General features: G+C 37.8%; 1 protein-coding gene across 3 annotated transcripts in view; it reads right to left on the bottom strand.

Moving 5' to 3' along the window:
• The window catches only part of LRIG2 (leucine rich repeats and immunoglobulin like domains 2), a 61,497-nt gene that overhangs the window by 28,054 nt on the left and 13,655 nt on the right, over positions 1-19,788 (bottom strand). For all 3 annotated transcript variants that reach the window (XR_012003018.1, XM_025983273.2, XM_072766472.1), the window contains 6 exons: positions 4,610-4,675; positions 2,188-2,262; positions 1,889-2,023; positions 1,227-1,370; positions 965-1,108; positions 162-305 (listed from right to left, as the gene is read on the bottom strand). Coding sequence is in view for 2 of the 3 variants with exons in the window: in XM_025983273.2 (XP_025839058.2) it covers positions 162-305; positions 965-1,108; positions 1,227-1,370; positions 1,889-2,023; positions 2,188-2,262; positions 4,610-4,675 (708 nt within the window). In the remaining variant the exon portion in view is untranslated. The remainder of the gene's footprint in view (positions 1-161; positions 306-964; positions 1,109-1,226; positions 1,371-1,888; positions 2,024-2,187; positions 2,263-4,609; positions 4,676-19,788) is intronic.

Here is a 19,788-nt window from a genome sequence, read left to right as displayed (position 1 = left end):
ATTCAACCTTCCTATTCTCGTTCTATTTACATGATAAATTTAGGGCTTTCAACAAACTTCTAATGAAGAGGGATGTTAGATCTCATTATTGGCCACGGGAGTGATTTATTCCAAACTACTCTAGTCTCACAGCCTCCACTGAAATGCCATCCAACACTCACAGTTCAGATAGTCTTTGGCAGAACTCCCATGCATCAGGACTGATTCTTTCAACAGCATTCTGGCTCACATAGAGCTGTTGTAACATTCGCAAGCCATACAACCACCCCTTGTTCACTTCTGTAAGGTTATTATGCTCTAGTTCTCTGCAGAATTAGAGAAAGAAAGGAAAAAATATGTTTCAAAGCAAGTCATTGCAATGAGAAGATACCAAAACTCTCCATTAGGTCTTGCTCAGAGAGGCATATATACTTTTGCTCAATCCAAGTGAACCAACAAATTCTACTGAATATTTATATTTTACTTACAATTTATTGCTAGAAGGTAGGAAGACTGTCTAAAAAAATCAGATCTATAAAATCAACACACTAAGAGGTTTGATATACCTGTTCGAGGTAAATCCTGATAATTTTCATCAGCTCCAAACATTAAGAAAATACAAACCTTTTAGATGAAATGTTTGGGTTTTTTTTTTTTAAGTAGGCTCTATTCCCTGTGTGAAGCCAGACATGGGGCTTGAACTCGTGACCCTGAGATCAAGACCTGAGCTGAGATCAAGAATCGGCCTTAACTGACTGAGCCACCCTGGAGCCCCTTGATGAAATGTCTGTAAGAATGATGAAAAGAATACCAGTTTGATAACAAAGCTTAAGGAGCTTTCTATACACTTATTTGACATCAGAGAAGGGAGAAAGAACTAATGTACTTGGGTATAAATTAAATCAATTATCCTAGCCATATGTCACTGACAAGTCCCCTCAGACCACTTTCCTAATAATATTCTATTTTAGTTCATAGTACTTACAGTTCTTCCATGTTATCCAAGCCAAAAAAAGCTCCATCCTTAAGTTTGCTAATACCATTCCGCTGCATCTTCAAAGATCTTAAGGAGTCAAGCCCTTGGAATGTCAGACCTTCCACCACTTTAATCCTGTTTCTCTTAAGTTCCCTTTAACAAAAATAGTTTTACAGTCAGAAATTTGCCAATTTGCTCTAATAATAATTAAAATAATTTAAAATAAAAAAAAAAAACAATCTTCTTAAAATCCATCTATTTAGTTACTCACAAGAACTGAAGGTGAGGTAGCTTGAAAATCTTGGGTGGAATCATGCTGATTCTGTTCCTGTTTAATTTTACCACTAGTAAGGAACTAGATAAATTATCAAAGCAACCAGCCTCTAAGATGGTTATCCTATTATTACTCAAATTCCTAAAATGAAAAAGATAACAAAAAAATTTAGTGAAACAAAACATTCTAAAACCTGACAGCTACCCAAAGTCTATGAGTGGGCCCCAGCTCTACCACTTAGCAACTATACACAACTTAACAAATCATTTAACTACTCTGTTTCTTCAACTACAAAATAAGGATAATACCTACTTCATTTAGGTTCGAACAATTCATATGAATATGCCTTATAAACTGTAGAACACTAGCACACATGCTGATTATCATTATATAGGATAAGCCACTGTTTAACAAATCAATTCTATTTAATACCTTTATAAAAGTGTTAGTAAAAACATCCAGAATTATACCTCAAAAATTACCATGGATACTTAATATCTTCTGACAACAGGAGACAAAAAAGCTACCACTCAAAAAAACCGACACTAGATTTGTTTCACATAGGCATATCAAAACCACAATAAATAATACACATTTCTGGGAAGTATCAATAAATAATAAATATGCACGTTAAAATAAGTCTAGTTTAAACTACTTACAGGTATTTAAGCTGCATTCGAGGAAATGAAGACGTCTTAATTTCTGATATTATATTTGAACTGAGATCTAAATTCTCGAGAGCAGGGTAAAACTGAAACACTTCTGCATTTATTTCTGGGATTATATTATGGACTCTATAAAAAAAAAAAAAAAAAGATTGTAATGAAGCTATTGCCAGAGACCCATCCCAGGCCCCAAAGATGTTAAATAATTAGGATAAAAAAGAAGAGTACCTAAAACAAAAGATTTAAAGCTGTACCATTCATAATTTAAAAGATCTGAAATCTGATTTACTTACAATGAGAGTAGAGTGATATTAGAGGTTGGTTCTCCAAAATATGGGATTTCTGTTAGCTCATTATAATTCATTTTCCTAGGCAAAGGGGAAAAACAGATTTTAAAGTTTAGAGGGGGAAATGCTGCCTCTTGAGTTCTGGCTTCTAGCTAATAATTATTTAGGACAGGTGCCAAATTTGAAAAAGGCATATGACTCAGAATGAATTAGACTAAATGGGTTATGCTGAGAAATTAAAGATTTTTTTTAAAAGACTGATTGATTGATTATAGACAAAGAGAGAGAGAGAGAGGCAGAGACACAGGAGGAGGGAGAAGCAGGCTCCATGCCGGGAGCCTGACGTGGGACTCAGTCCCGGGACTCCAGGATAGCGCCCTTGGCTCAGGCGCTAAACCACTGAGCCACCCAGGGATCCCTGAAATTAAAGATTTTAATAAGAAATATTTTGCTGTAATGCAGATCTATGATTGATATAAATATTTTGCACATTAAGTATTTTTAATCCCAGCAAGGTTCCTGGTTCCTTGAAGTTACTTTTCTGACAGCTAATTTCAGACCTTCTTAAAGAAGAAATAATTAAACTATCCATATCTATTTATATATTTACTTATAATAAATAAGATACAAAATTATAAATTAAGTAAATTTTTAAAATACACTCATTTTTTAAAGTTATCCAAAGTATAAAGAAGATGTGGTTTATGTATACAATGGAATATTCCTCAGCCATTAGAAACGACAAATACCCACCATTTGCTTCAACGTGGATGGAACTGGAGGGTATTATGCTGAGTGAAGTAAGTCAATCGGAGAAGGACAAACAGTGTATGTTCTCATTCATTTGGGGAATATAAATAATAGTGAAAGGGAATATAAGGGAAAGGAGAAGAAATGTGTGGGAAATATCAGAAAAGGAGACAGAACATAAAGACTCCTAACTCTGAAAAACGAACTAGGGGTGGTGGAAGGGGAGGAGGGGAGGGGGTGGGGGTGAATGGGTGACAGGCACTGAGAGGGGCACTTGACGGGATGAGCACTGGGTGTTATTCTGTATGTTGGTAAACTGAACACCAATAAAAAATAAATTTATTAAAAAAAAAAGTTATCCAAAGTTTCTTAAGTTATTCAAAGTGAGATGAATCTGCCCAAGAGATGGAGCCTATGATTAATTTTATAGATGACATGTCGCCATCTGATCCTAGCAACTCTTTAAACATGTCTCCAGTGTTTTATTTATTTTTTTAAAGATTTTATTTATTTATTCATGAGAGACACAGAGACACAGGCAGAGGGAGAAGCAGGCTCCATGCAGGGAGCCTGATGTGGGACTCGATCCCGGGTCTCCAGGATCACTACCTGGGCCAAAGGCAGTGCTAAACCGCTGAGCCACCCAGGCTGCCTGTCTCCAGTGTTTTAGTAGCAAAATTAATATCACATTTCACTAACCTGGTTTTCAATCACTGAACAACCTCAATAATCTAGACTACAAAAAAGAAGTCCAGAAGTCCAGAAATAAAAGGACTCCAAGAAACCAGCTGAAGTTACAAAGATCATGTCATAGAGCTCATGCATTTCCCACTGAAGCATTTTCAGGACTTCCTTCAGTGCCTACTCTTTCAGCTAAATAAGCCTGTCAATTGTTCATTCAATGCACAGCAGACCAAAACCAGTCAATTTGGAGCAGACACAGAGGGAATTCAAGGACAATGAGAGCATGAAGTTACCCCTGTCAGTAAGAAATTAAAAAGAAAAATCTGAAGGTTCTGGCATTTTAGCATAAAGGCAAACAGGCCTCGAGAGTTGTGCCTCTGGAAACATCACAATGCAATAACTGATATTAATAGTATTTTAGAAAATTTCCTCCAAAAAATACATAATACATCTCTGTATTAAAGGAAAAACTTCAGTGAAGTGGAAAACTGAACTATATTAAATCACTGCATCACAGACAATACAAGAAATACCATATTTCAGGTAAATCTTACTTTTTTTTAAGTAAGCTCCACACTGGGGATAGAAAATGATAGTTACCTGAGATCAAGAGTCAGACACAACCAACTGAGCCACCTAGGCACCCCCCACATAACTCTACATTAGACATGATGCTTAACACAACAAAGAATTTCACTGGTTGAAACTGGCAAAAAAAAAAAAAAAACAAGCAAAATATATTTACTCTGAAAAGGGGGGAAAAAAACTTATTTTTGGTCCTAAGAAAGTAGATAGAATATTTCTACACAGTTGCAAACTAATCACCAACCTAATGGCATAAAGCCCAGACAGTCTGTAATAGTAGCAAAGCCAAAGACAACAGTTTAGGTTTTTAAACAATGTCTTTTAAATTTTTTCTGTCAATTTTTTGACAGCGAAATGCTGTCCACCTCTAAGAGCTTAATTTAAATTTAAACAAATAAAAATAACTTACACTTCTCGTAACGTTTCAGATTCCAAGCTGATGTTCCAGTTAGACAACCGATTATGACTCAGATCCCTAGTGGAGGACAAAAGATCATTCTTAGTCTAGTGTTGGAAAACAGACTTAAAGAAAAAAAAAAAACTGAATTAAAACATAATCTAAAAGCCCTATCAAATGTGAATTTAGGCAGTACATGCAAAAAGGAAGAAATGTTTATAAAGGATAAGTAAATATCTAGATTTCAAAATAGCTCTTTGATTTTTTTCATTTTTATGAGGTTTTAAAAAAACTAGAGAATACACTCACATGGTTCAAGATATCAAAAAGTATAAAAGGAAATACAGTAAGGCTCCTACCCTGTCACTAGCTATACGATTTCCCTCCCCAATAACAACAAATGAAAATAAACCATTTCTTGTGCAATGGCCATTTTATGCATGCATTAGCAAATGCATTTATAAAAATGGTAGAATAATTTACACACTAATTTACCCTTACTCTTTTCACTTAGCAATACATGTGATAAATCATTCCACAGCAGTACTATAAAGTTTCTTCACCCCTTTTAGTGATTACCTTATCCTTTACTGTAATGGACTATACATATTTTTAAAAGAAAAATATACTTTTTAAATAACATTGCAAAATATAATATGTAATACTATAACATACATTATATTTAGCAGTAGATAAAAGAAAATAGATTTCACAAGGCAAGAAAGTGAGCTTCTATATTAGAACTGAGGTTGACCATATCTTTGATAGAGATACGGTCTTCCTAAAAAAAAAAAAAAAAAAAAAAAAAAAGCAATCTAGCTCTGAGGAAGAAAAATCAATCTCCAAATTAGGTTAATTATGATGATTGGTGGTGGTGGTGGTGGCGGCAACCTTCTATGGCACTCTTCTATGCACTTTATACATATTAAGTGCCTAAAACCACACAACAACATTACGAGGCATACTTTTATAATCCTTATTTGCCTAGGTCAGAGACAGGCAAAATTAATAATTTGTCAATCCAAGGTCATACAGCTGATAAGTGAGGAAGCTATAAACTTGAAATTCCATCTCACTTCTAGCAAGTAGTTTGTTAGATATAGCAGAGATTTCACTGAAATTAGTCATAAGTCTAAATATTTAAATAGGCTTTAAAAATTCACCTTGTTGCTTCCTGGCATCTTTACAAGGCTGAAGTGGAATCCAGCCCACACAAGCTGTCTGCCCGAGACATGTATTATACATTACAATATGGCTAGCAATAGGGACACACCAGAGAAACATTACGGATCACTTTATCTCACTGTGTGACCACAGGAGTTGACAGATGCATGCATGTCTGAATGATATCTCTATCACAGCAGAACAATTTGTTCTCAGCTAGATTCATGTCTGTCCATCTGTAAAATTTAGCCACTTTCATTTAGGAGCTTAATTTACACCGTAAGATAAGTAAGGCTAGATGAAACCATCCCTTTTCCACAACAGTTCTAATACCTTTATTCCAAGATACCTGGCACCAGATATCAGCTTAAGGACACTCATGACTAGAGGTATGCATTGGGAAATGTTAGAGATAAAAATAGGAATATATTCCACATCCAACTCACACTTGCTACTAAACAACACTGGATAAATGAAAAGATATTTATTGTGGCATTTCAACTAAAGAAATTCAACTCTTCTAATTTAAGTTAGATAGTCCACATTCTGCTCCTAGGGGGCTGGTCTGGCAAATAAAGAGCAACTCTCATCTGTATAGCAGGCTACATAGTGTGATATGTAAACATAGTGTAAACATAGTTTAATTCCATACCTGATGCTTGTTAAAAATTTAACTTTTTTCCCTTCTACAGATTAAGAGCTTTTATTTTAATCATAACAGCGCTTCTAATGCCTTCTCAAACCCTAATGTCCCTGGCAATGTAACTCTTGATTGTACTCATCTCCTATAGTTCTCTCATGGATGTCAATGACCAGATAATCACATTTAAAGAAAATTATTATTGGGACCCTGGTGGCTCAATGGTTAAGCATCTGCCTTTGGCTCAGGGCGTGATCCCACATCCCAGGATGGAGTCCCCCATCAGGCTCCCTGCAAAGAGCCTGCCTCTCCATCTGTCTATGTCTCTGCCTCTCTGTGTCTCTCATGAATAAATAAAAATATTTTTTAAAAAAAGAAAATTATTATTAAAAGAACCTAAAGCAATTAAGTTAACCCAACTTAGATGTGGTATAAACTACTTTATATTAAGTATCAGTGAAAACTGCCCAGTGTCTCAACTGGGGGAAAGAGTGATTTTCTCTACCTCTTTGAAGAAGCTTTAAAGGCTTTTTGATGGAACCCAAAGGATAGTGGAAATACTCTGGAGCCTCTCTGCAGGATAATGCTGTCTTTAGAATATATACCTCAGATGCTGCAAGCCCAATCACGTGCTCACTACAGGTGTCACCTCAGAGATCAGACTGGCTGGGCTCCCAAAAAGATCAATAGGCCTTTGGCTAGAGATTTACTACACCCATGCTTGGAAGAGGAAAATTAAAAACATGCAAAGAAACAGTTCAAAGCCCATATTCCTATTTTACGGATGAAAACTGTCCAGGTTGCTACAAGATTACCACGGTTTTCAGCCATATTCTGGTAGGCTATTCAACAGTGTTGTGCCAGCAAGAGGAAGAGAGGCCAGACTCATAAAGGGGTGTTCTTCATTTAGAAGTGTCACACTAATGGTCCCCATAACCTCCTGCATTTGTGCTATATCGCAGAAAGCCTAATAAGTTTAGTAATTCCAGGTAATCTACCAAAATAATTATGCTTAATTTTGTAAGGTACACAATGGTGATCTCCTGAATAAAGTTTTGATCATGGACCAAAAAAAAAAAAAAAAGAAAAGAAAAAGAAAAAGAATACATGTCTCAGAGGTCAGAACTCCATAATGAGGCTCTGTGGCCCTTCTGTGACAAATCCACATTAGGTGGGATTTTAAAACACTAACAGTGAACTAAAATACTCCCAAAGTAGTACCATCATAGAAAGCAAAGCAAAGTAGTTCCCCCACTCCCCCTCAAACACAGCTTGGCTTCCTATGGTTTCAATTGCTCACAGTCAACCACGCTCTGGAAGCGATGATCCTAACGCTATGTCACAATGCCTACATCCTTCACTTCACATCATCTCATCCCATGGGCATTTTATCATTTCACATCATCAGCAAGAAGGGTGAGTATAGTACAGGAAGGTATTTAGAGAGAGACCACATTCAACTATTACAGTATACTGTTATAACCATCTTATTATTGTTACTGTTAATGTCTTATACGATGCCTAATTTATAAATTAAACTTTATCATAGGTATGTATAAGAAAAAACATAGTATACATACAGTTCAGTGCTATGTACAGCTTCAGGCATCCACTGGGAGTCTTAGAACCTATCTCCTGTGATTATAGGGAAAGGGGGCTACTACAAGATAAATCTGTATAGCTATTTATCAAAATACTAGGTATCTAAAATTAAATGGGTTGATCTGATCATCAGGTATTCATGCAACAAACATTTTTTTTTTAATTTTTATTTATTTATGATAGTCACAGAGAGAGAGAGAGAGAGGCAGAGACACAGGCAGAGGGAGAAGCAGGCTCCATGCACCGGGAGCCTGACGTGGGATTCGATCCCGGGTCTCCAGGATCGCGCCCTGGGCCAAAGGCAGGCGCCAAACCGCTGCGCCACCCAGGGATCCCGCAACAAACATTTATTGAACCACCTGCCAGGCACTGTGCTAAGTATATGGTTATAAATGTTATTAACCTTAGTAACCTTTTTGTCTTTTTTGAAAGCAACATTTACAGTACTCAGGTGGAGTCAATGGAAAACTAAAGACAGAGTCAACATCGATTCAACCGTTCCCCCTCATCCCTAAAAATGTGTAAATTCTTTTATACTTAAATCTCCCTCTGGAATTAATCTAAATTTCCCTCTGGAGTTAATCATGACGTGCATATGGGAGTGTACAGACACACCTTTACTTTCCATAATCATGCCTTCCCTATTTCTTTCAAGTATTTCAAAAAGGCTGAAGATGACTAAAATTGGAAGACTTCAAGTACCAGATGTAAAACTCTTAAATTAAGAATTTGGATACTTTTTTAAATTAAAGTCTCTCACTATTCTTCCCAGTGGCCAATAAATTCCATTTGGTTTGCATAAGGTAATGCTGATTTGTCAGTTTTTAAGTCCAAGTCCTGAAACGGAGAACTGTCTTTCAAAAAATTTCACCTTGAATATCCCCAAAATGTACTTAAAAACTTGAAGTAATCTAATGCTTGATAAACAAAACCTAAAGAGTCTAGCTTTGTAACAGTCAATAATCCTTCATTTTTAAACCCCACTAATATCTGAATATTTATGGTTATGATGCTTGGAGACTGAAGATCTCAGAGAAGGCCTTATCTCAATGTTGTAAACTCAGCTCCCACTTATGCTAATTTATAGGGATGTAGCTGTAATAAGTAATGAATTATTAAAGTTCTTGATATCATGTGGAGCCAGAGGTGCCATTAATGTAGTCATTTAGTACATCAGGGTGTAAATAATTTATAGAATGTACAAAGAAATCACAATACTCTGAGGAATCAAGGTCTGCAAGCTAATTGCAAAAAAAAGTCCTACAGCAACACAGATACAGAGGTTTTCTGCTGCCTGGTCACATGTGTATACTTTTGAATCATTATCAATCTTTTTTTCGTTTTTGAAATTTTGTAGTACTAATAAGACTACGATATGAACTTCAATAATAACGATACTTCAGTGAAAAGGGCCCTTCACAAAAGTTAAAAGTTAAGAACGTATCATATCCAACAGTTTGGGTATGACAATGTTTTACCTATTTATCCAACATTATATGCCCTTTTTCTTTCCTTTAAGAGAGAGAGTGTGTGCACAAGCAGGTGGGGAGGGGCAGAGGAAGAGAGAGAGAGAATCTCCAGCAGACCCTGCACTGAGCGCAGAGCCTGCCCCAGGGCTCAATCCCATGACCAAAGTTGAAATTAAGAATTGGCTGCTTAGCCAACAGAGCCACCCAGGCACCAAGATAGGGATTTCTGCTCACAAAAAAAAGATCAGAAATTTACTGGAATAGCAAAATCATGAAATAAAAAGAAACCTAAATGTTTATTAAAATGGATCACTTAAGGGCAGCCTGGGTGGCTCAGCAGGTTAGCGCCTGCCTTCAGCTCAGGTCGTGATCCTGGAGACCCTGGATGGAGTCCTGCACTGGGCTCCTTGCGTGGAGCCTGCTTCTCCTTCTGCCTGTGTCTTTCTGTCTTTCATGAGTAAATAAATAAAATCTTTAAAAAAAAAAATGGATCACTTAAATAACTTATCAAAGTTCCAAACAATGGAAATCTTGCAGCCAGTAAAAAGAATAACACACTTAATTACGCATAGTACATACATAGCATGGCTTTGTGTGTGTGCAGGCACACATGCATTTCAAAGAAAAGGAAAAAGATACATACGTGTGTGTAGAACTTCAAGAAGGAAACCCCAAAAATAGTTAAGTGTTTTCCTTGGGTGGAACAAAAAAACTATTATTTTTCCACTTTATATGCTCCTGTACTGTTTTAATCGTTTACCAAGGGAAAACATTGTCTAAAAATAAAAATAAACTCACATATAAAATCTATCTTCAACCAAGAATGTGACTGGAAAAGATTTTAATTCCGTTACTTTTTAAGAGTATAAAATTCTTCCTACAGAATGTTTTCAGAATAATGCCCTTAAGTTGACCAAGTCAGACAAACTGGACAAAAGGAAAAAAAAAAAAAGGTACTAGATGGTTCTCTTATATTCCTGATCAGTAATATACCTCAGAAAGATAGTGGGAAATGCAAACAGACTGTTTTTGGACTGACTTATGAACAGTAAATTCCACTTTAGAACCTAGTGTCTAGCCTTCAAATTTCAAACCAGGGAACAGAGTTGAAATTTTAGCAAGCAGTACAAACCATGGCAAAAAAAGTAAAATAATAATCCAGCAACAGAACAAATGCTGTTGCTTATACATGAAAATATACAGAAAGCTATGCATTTTCCATCATCATTTGTAAGCATCTTCTGCATATCACCTGGGTTCACATCTTTGTATCAGACTATATTTTACTTAAGTCATCATAAAAATTTTTAGGAATGAATGGATATGAAAACAAGTTACCACCTACATTATTGGTAGAAAGGAAGTACTCATCAAAGCCAAGCCATTAGCTGGGTTTCTCATTATTAATGTAATCCATCATTCCTTAATATCCATTTAGTTGTAACTTGGCACAAAGTCTAATAATCTCTCCAAATAAGCATACTTATACTCAGGGTTGGTTATGCTTTTCCTGTAGCAACCTGCCAAGATTTTGATTATAAAAGCAAGATATAATAGTGATTTTGAAAACAGATGTGTAAAAAATAAAAATATGTTAAGAGAAACCTAAAGTATTGTTACAAATGTATTTATACCACACTTCTCTAATGTCACACTATGATTTAACTTTAAAACTGCTAATCAATTAAATTCAACAGCAAAGAAACAAACAATCCAATCATGAAATGGGCAAAAGACATGAACAGAAACCTCACAGAGGAAGACAGAGACATGGCCAACAAGCACATGAGGAAATGCTCCGCATCACTTGCCATCAGGGAAATACAAATCAAAACCACAATGAGATACCACCTCACACCAGTGAGAATGGGGAAAATTAACAAGACAGGAAACAACAAATGTTGGAAAGGATGTGGAGAAAGGGGAACCCTCTTGCCCTGTTGGTGGGAATGTGAACTGGTGCAGCCACTCTGGAAAACTGTGTGGAGGTTCCTCAAAGAGTTAAAAATAGAACTGCTCTAGGACCCAGCAATTGCACTGCTGGGGATTTACCCCAAAGATACAGATGCAGTGAAACGCCGGGACATCTGCACCCCGATGTTCTAGCAGCAATGTCCACAATAGCCAAACTGTGGAAGGAGCCTCGTTGTCCATCGAAAGATGAATGGATAAAGAAGATGTGGTTTATGTATACAATGGAATATTACTCAGCAATTAGAAACGACAAATACCCACCATTTGCTTCGACATGGATGGAACTGGAGGGTATTATGCTGAGTGAAGTAAGTCAATCGGAGAAGGACAAACATTTTATGGCCTCATTCATTTGGGGAATATAAAAAACAGTGAAAGGGAATAAAGGAGAGAAATAAAGAGAGAGAAAATCAGTGAAAATATCAGAGAGGGTTACAGAACATAAGAGACTCCTAACTCTGGGAAACGAACAAGGGGTAGTGGAAGAGGAGGAGGGCGGGGGTGGGGTGACTGGGTGACAGGCACTGAGGTGGGCACTTGACGGGATGAGCACTGGGTGTTATTATGTATGTTGGCAAACTGAACTCCAATAAAAAAAAAAAACTGTTAATCACCACTAGTTATTCTGTTATTCCTGCAGTTAAATTTATTTACAAAGAAAAAAATTTCCTCTTTGGGGAAAAATTAGGGAAGGATGAGGAAAAGAGAAAGTAAAGAATACACATACCTAAAAAAAAAGGATTACAGCAAGGTAAAACTTATAGCAAAATTTTGTCCCAAACATGAAATTAATAATTTACATAGTATGTAGTTACTTAAATTGCTTTTTTTTAATTTGCATCAGCTGAACATCTTAACATTCTTGATGATTGGAATATTACAGAATAAACAAGTTGAGTCACTTTGGCATGGAAAAGAAAATACTGCTTAAGAAGACTGCATAAGAATTCAGGTATTTTCCAAAAATATTTTTGCTAAGCTGTTAATATGATGTTTTCTCTACTGCTAAATGCCCATTTTCCATTAGTATTGAAGGACCTTTAAAAAAATAAAATATACCATATCAAATGTCATGGACTGAATGAAGATGAGGGAGATGTATTTTCTAGCATTGGGAAGAAATGACCACCTTAATATACAAGTAATTCTTTGAATATCTGTGCTCTGTGTATGTTGTGCATCATGAAATGAAAAGTATTTTTAATATAATGAAACATTAGGACAGTTTTCTCTATAAAAATGTGTCCTCCAAAGCATAAAGGACTTTCAAAGAATTAAAGCACAGAACTCCTCAATTAACATTCAATAATAAACAACTGTTTATGGTTCGGTGTCTCTCCACCACTGCTGCAGCATCATCAGGGAAGATTGATACCCTGATGCTGGGGTCTCATCCCAGACCAATCAAATCAGAATGACTGGAGTGTGGAGCCCAAGCACTGGTATTCTGTAAAAGCTCTCCAGGTGACAGTCTAATATGCAGCCAGCACTGAGAACCACTGCACTAGTCCAGAAATCTAACACTCCAAAGCCTATGGCCAGAGGATGCTCTGTTAAGATTCTCTCCTTTTCCTTTTCTTGCCCTACAATACATCTGTCAACAAAGATCTGACACCTTTGCCAGGCAACACGCTAAGCAGATATGAACAAAACAGACATTTTTGAGTTTATATGCTCCCCTCTTGGAGTTTATAGGATCACTTTAAACTAAAGCCTCACTGGCACCAAGTTGCCACTAAATTCCATTTACTATCAAGATGTAATATCTACAAAATAAATTCCTGGGTGCCTAGGTGGCTCAGTTGGTTGAGCATGGGACTCTTGATTTTGGCTCAGGTCATGATCTCAGCGTCATGGGATCCATCAAGCCCCACATGGGCTCCACACTCAGCACACACAGTCTGCTTATGATTCTCTCCACCTCCCTCTGCCCCTCTCTTGGCACACTCTCTCTTTCTCTTAGGGCACCTGGGTGGCACAGTCAGTGGTTTGTTGGGGTCTGGTGTCAGGGTGGTGAGATTGAGTTCGGCATCCACCTCCTTACTCAGTGGGGAGTCTGGTTGGGCTTCTCTCTCCCTCTTCTTCTGCCCCCACCTCCACCATGCTTGCCCTCTCACTCTGAAATGAAAAAACTTTTCCAAAAAAGGCATTAAAAACTAAATTTTTAAAAAATTCCTGTTTGTTCCAGAAGAGGGTGAGACAAAAGAGGTGAAGAGATGACTGCTTTTATTTCTATTTAATACATTTGTTTTGTTTTAAAAATGAATATATATGCCCTTTTATAACTTATACATGTTTTCTGAAATAAGATTTTTATATTTTTTCAAGATTTTATTTTTAAGTAATCTCTACACCCAATGTGGCACTCAAACTTACAACTCTGAGATCAGGAGCTGCATGCTCTACTGACCAAGCCAGCCAGGCACCCAAAATGAGGTTTTTAAGATGAATTTGTAGATAAATGCAGCAAGACATACCCGTTGGTTCTTAGATAATCCTTGGCTACATATTTAACTGGGGAGGAGTGGAATGCGGGTTTGGGTAGGAGAGTCCATAGCAAAGCTAATGGCCCTAGGTTTCCTTACTGTGCAATAATAGCCTTGTTTTTCCTAATCCTTTAACTATTGTTTCCACACCTAGCAAGATCTTATCTTGGGTAAAGGGTAAAGGTTGAAGGTAAAAATCTTTAGGGATACAATGAGCACACTATGGCCCTCCTTTCCAAGTGGTTCTAACATCTAAAATTAAGTGAGACTCAGGGCAAGGCAAGCAATGGAGGTAAAGTTAATTAAGAGAAGCAGACTGCAAAACAAAAGCAATTAAAACACTTTCCTTCTACCAAATTATCAAAACCAAAATTTTTAACAATAATCAGTGCCAGGTAAAGTGTGATAAGATAGGCACTCTCACAGTGCCAAAAGAAGTTTAAATTGTTAACTTATGGGCAGCCCCGGTGGCACAGCAGTTTGGCGCCACCTGCAGCCCGGGGCATGATCCTGGAGATCCAGGACTGAGTCCCACTGTCGGGCTCCCTGCATGGAGCCTGCTTCTCCCTCTGCCTGTGTCTCTGCCTGCCTCTCTTTCTCTCTCTCTGTGTGTGTGTGTGTGTTTGTGTCTCTATGAATGAATAAATAAAATCTTTAAAAAAATTGTTAATTTATGCTGGGTCCCATGTAAAATAATCAAGATAATTCAGGTCTACCCTGCCTGAACAACCAACCCCAAATGATCTATAGCAAATAATATATTAGTTCAGATTTCTTAAGGCTCTCTCATTGTAGGCTTTCTTGTTTGGGTATCTTCTGAACTAACAAAAATGCCATGAAGACTGCAAAAGATTTTGTGGGATCACATCTTCTGTTTACCACTTCCCTAGACAGACCAGGATAGAGATGAAATATGTTAAATCCTAATGCAATGAAGGAAAAGCATATTATATATACTTGGAAAGGATTTTTGGAAGTGAATAGTTCACTACAACAGTAGTATGCAAGCCAAGGACAATATATATTGGACTCTGGAAACACTATGGTAAGCATATTCCCTTCCCCGCACTCCCCCCACCCCCCATGTACTTTAGGAATTTATCAGTAGGTCTGTTTCTTTTGAAGAATAAAACTGGTGTTTCTCCTAGCATCTGGAAAGATGAGGTATGTGAAAGATAAAATTGCCTTTTGAAGTATCCCGACTCTAGAGACAAGTGTCTGCTGTACAGGTTTGAATGAAGTTGTGTAGGCTGTTAAAAACTCAAACCACAGCTGCAAGCCATGACACTCCGTGTGCAACTGATTATTCACTAATATTTAGTAAATATTTAATAGCTGCTGCAAAGCCCTATAAAAACAGAGATGATCAAAATAAATGAAAGGTTATTTGTGCATGAAAAAGTTTTTGGTACACTCAGACCAAACATCTCAGACAGAGTAAGATGGGAGCTAGTTAGTAGTGACTTAATGTGCTTATGTTTAGAATTCTTTTTTTTTTTTGTAAATTGATTATCTTAAAATACAAATAATTAGCTAATACCCTGATTCATTCAGGTTTACTACAGAAAATGAGGCGCCCTGAAAAGAAACCATCTAATATAAAATATAATATAAAAAAGACTAGAGAAGCAAATGAGAAAAGACTGCTTTGAACTTGTCTCTCTCCTTCCTCAGAAGACACAACCACACATTTAATTCATTTACTACATTCATTCAACAAATATTTTTGAGTGCCTACTGCTGATCACTGTTTGTCTAGCAACAGACAAAAATCCATGCCCTCATATTTACAATCTACTGAAAAGAAAACAAAGTAAAATATGTAGCATGTCAGAAAATGATGCCTGCTTAAAACAAAGAGGGCCAAGGAGTTGGGATTGTCTCTGGGAGAGGGGAGAGAATCTGAAAGTCCTGAGACTCTTGTGGAGTCTGGTGTAAACAAGAAACAAGGGCATGATGAGACTGGTGCTGATGGCCTTGTGGCAGACAGTAGTTGGTGGGAGAATGTAGGGGAAGAAAGGGATAGGGAATTTTCCCAGTTTTTCTTTACTCTGAAGTGTCGAATTAGAATAGGGTGATATCATCCAGAGCACAAAGAAGTTCCCCTGACTTCTGTCCTACGGAAGCCTAGAAGCCAGGAGAAGGAAGTACTACCTAGATTTGATCAGAGAGTGAACCAGGTTTGTAAACCCACTGTACACTCGGTTCCACAGCCACTCTTACTTCTCTGTAAGAAGTATGGTGAAAGTAACACGGATGCACCAAAATGAATGGAAGAAGTAGAAAATAAAGGCTGATAGTAATAAATGAGGTAAAGGAGAGGCCTTAGTAGAAAGGAAATCACACCTGTACCATTTCTTTTTTTAAAGATTTTATTTATTTATTCATGAGAGACACACAGAGAGAGGCAGAGACACAGAGAGCGGGAGAAGCAGGCCCCCCACAGGGACTCCAATGTAAGACTTGATCCCAGGACCCCAGGATCACAACCTGAGCCGAAGGCAGACGCTCAACCGCTGAGCCACCCAGCCGCCCCTGTACCATTTTTAAAAGGACTCGTTTTCAATTCACCATCCTGTGGTTTAAAGCAATTAAAGTTCTTTTCACCTCCCAAACAGATTATCCAACTGAAGAGAATCAAGTTTTGTCAAAGTTATGTTTCTGTCTTCCTCACAACATACAATGGAAGGTTGAAAATTCATTTTCAGAAAAACATACATCCATCTAGAATGAACTTACATACAAGGCCCTCAAATCAACTTCCCTAACATATCACTTTCTAAAACCTAAGAATGTTTTCCAAAATGTATCTTAATCCTTAACCAGTATCACTATCAACATAGGAAAAAGATACTACAAATTATCTGCCTTTTTTAAAAAAAGATTTTATTTATGAGAGGGAAAGCTCTTATGTGAGTGAGAGAACACGAGCAGGGTGAGGGGCAGAAGGAGAGGGAGAAGCAGATTTCCCACTGAGCAGGGAGCCTGACCAGGGCTTGATTCTGGGGGACTGCGGGATCATGACCTGAGCTGAAGGCAGACACTTAACCAAGCCACTCAGGCACCCCATCTGCCCCTTTAAAAGGAAAGGAAATATGAAGTATTGACAAAGCTACGCAATTTTTCCTTGATACCACACAAGTCACTGATAGTGAGCTCTGGACTGACTCCACCTGTTAACAGTGAAAACGTTTTGCCAAAGTTACTTAAGGAGAGCAGCAGCTAGAGATTGAAGCTCAAGTAACATGCAAATTTGCTAGAGTTCTTCAACATAATGTCCTCTTTGTATGCTAAAGAACTCATCTGTTCACAACTATTCTAAAAGAACAAATGCAAACAAACCTTAAAGTTACCATAACAGAAAAGAAAGAAAACGAGAACTAAATACATATAAAATTTAATTAATCTAATACAGCAGTGATTCCCCCAATACTGATCCATGATAAAGTTTTTACCAGTCCGCAGTGAAATGAAAATAGTAAGGATAAGATTATAAATTTTGCATAAAGCTAAATATATTTAATCTACAGAATTGTCCTTATTTCCAAAATTAGGTACTTCCTAATTTTTTGGTGCTGTCATGAAATGACCATAACAACAAATAACTGAAGGAGAGAGGTTCTAATGGTGTCACTTGGTAAAACAAGAAGTTGACTGATACATTTGGGCCTCCAATTCCTCTGTGTGTGTGTGTGTGTGTGTGTGTGTGTGTGTGTGTGTGTGTAAAATCAGAATACTGTAATACAGAGCTCAGCACCCATGGGCAATCCAGTAAAATTATGAATAAATGAATACAATTTGAAAGAATTTTTGATATAGAGAAGCATAAAGATGGAATCTAACTAGGTTTCTGTCGGGCATCCCGGGTGGCTCAGTGGTTTAGCGCTGATTTTTGCCCTACGGAAGCCTAGAAGCCTGTAGGCCCAGGGCGTGATCCTGGGGACCCGGGATCAAGTCTCACATCAGGCTCCCTGCATGGAGCCTGCTTCTCCCTCTGCCTCTTTCTCTGTGTTTCTCATGAATAAATAAATAAAAATCTTTTAAAAAATAAAATAAATAAATAGGTTTCTGTCTAGGGAAACTTCCATGTCTTCCTACTTTTATACATACATACATTACTCCTGACACCAGAAGTATGATCCACAACCCCCCCCCCCATATACTAACCAATTCTCCAACACCAATGGGATGTACCACAATTCAATTCTGACATTAATAGATGCTAGAGCAGACTCTACACATTAAGAGCTCAGTCTCAGAACACTTACCCCCCATTTCAGCCCCACAGCCCATCTCACTTCTCTGTAAAAAGTATGGTGAGGGGTACCCGGGTGGCTCAGTCAGTTAAATATCTGCCTTTAGCTCAGGTCATGATCTCAGGGTCCTGGGATGGAGCCCCGTTTTGGGCTCCCTGCTCAACAGGGAGTCTGCTTCTCCCTCTCCCTTTGTCTTTCCACCTCCCCACTGCCCACTCCCAAACACTCATGTTCGTGTGTTCTCTTCAAATTTTTAAAATTAAAAAAAAGAAGTATGGTGAAAATATCACAGATATAAAAGATAAATACAAGTAGTAGATCCCCATGTTACTCACAACTTCTGTCCATTTGACTACAAATCAGAGGTTCCCATGATCCTCTTTTTGGATTCAACCACCTGCTAGAACAGCTTACAGAAATCAAGAAGGCATGTTTACTGGTTTATTATACAATAAAAGGATATGATAAAGAGCACAGATGAGCAGTCAGGTGAAGAGATACATAGGGTGAGATCTGGAAAGGTCCGATGCAGGAGCTTCTGTCCCGGTAAAGTTAGGGTGCATCACCCTCCCAGCACATAGATGTGTATGTTCACCATCTCAGAAGCTGTTTAAAGCCCATTCTTTGGGATTTTTTTTTAAAGATTTATTTATTCAGAGAGAGAGAGAGAGAGAAAGAGAGAGAGAGAGAGGGAGAGAGGCAGAGACACAGGCAGAGGAAGAAGCAGGCTCCGTGCAGGAAGCCTGACGTGGGACTCGATCCCAGGTTTCCAGGATCACACCCCAGGCTGCAGGCGGCGCTAACCCGCTGCGCCCCCGGGCTGCCCCTTTGGGATGTTTTTTATGGAGGATTCATTACATAGGTATGATCAATCATTATTAACTCAATTAATATTAATGTTAATTACTATTTACTCTTCCCTTCAAGGAGAATGGGGTTGGGGCTGAAAGTTCCAAGTTTCTAATCATAGCTTGGTCTTTTCCGTGATAAGCCCCCATCCTTAAGTTATCCAAGAGCCTACCAAGAGATGCCTCTTGATCACAAGATCAGAGGAAAATTACCCAGGATATTTCAAGGGATTTAGGCGCTATGTCAGGAATCAGAGTCAAACACCAAGTATTAGAGCACAAAATGCCCCCAATGCTCTCATCACTTGGAAATTTCAAGGCTTTCAGGAGCTCTGTGCCACCAACCAAGGTCAGAGACCAATTTATATTTTTTCTATTATTTCACGGCCCACCTTGGTCTCTGGCCACAGACTCCCTTACAGCAAAAAGATACTGATACATTAGAATCCCATACAGTCATTAATAATTGCACTAGTGCATCATCATATAATCTAAAAATGCTTTCTGGGCAAGGCTACTCAGTTTCGCAGGCTTCCAATCTTGTGAGGTCACAAAAACAAGAGTGGCATAGGCAAACACAGTTTTAGCCAGGCATCCGGTATAATTAGGCTAAGAGATGATATATCATCTCTTACTCTGAGCCCCTTTTGAGTTGTTAACATTGGGTTTCCCTCATTATACAACCCACTTATTTGTGCCTTTACCCTCAGCTACTATTGCTCCCTCTCTCCATTTATACTCAAACTCTTCCT

This window comes from Vulpes vulpes, chromosome 8, assembly GCF_048418805.1.
Source record: "Vulpes vulpes isolate BD-2025 chromosome 8, VulVul3, whole genome shotgun sequence".
Classification (NCBI taxonomy): domain Eukaryota; kingdom Metazoa; phylum Chordata; class Mammalia; order Carnivora; family Canidae; genus Vulpes; species Vulpes vulpes.
This window is presented reverse-complemented; position numbering and strand designations above follow the sequence as displayed.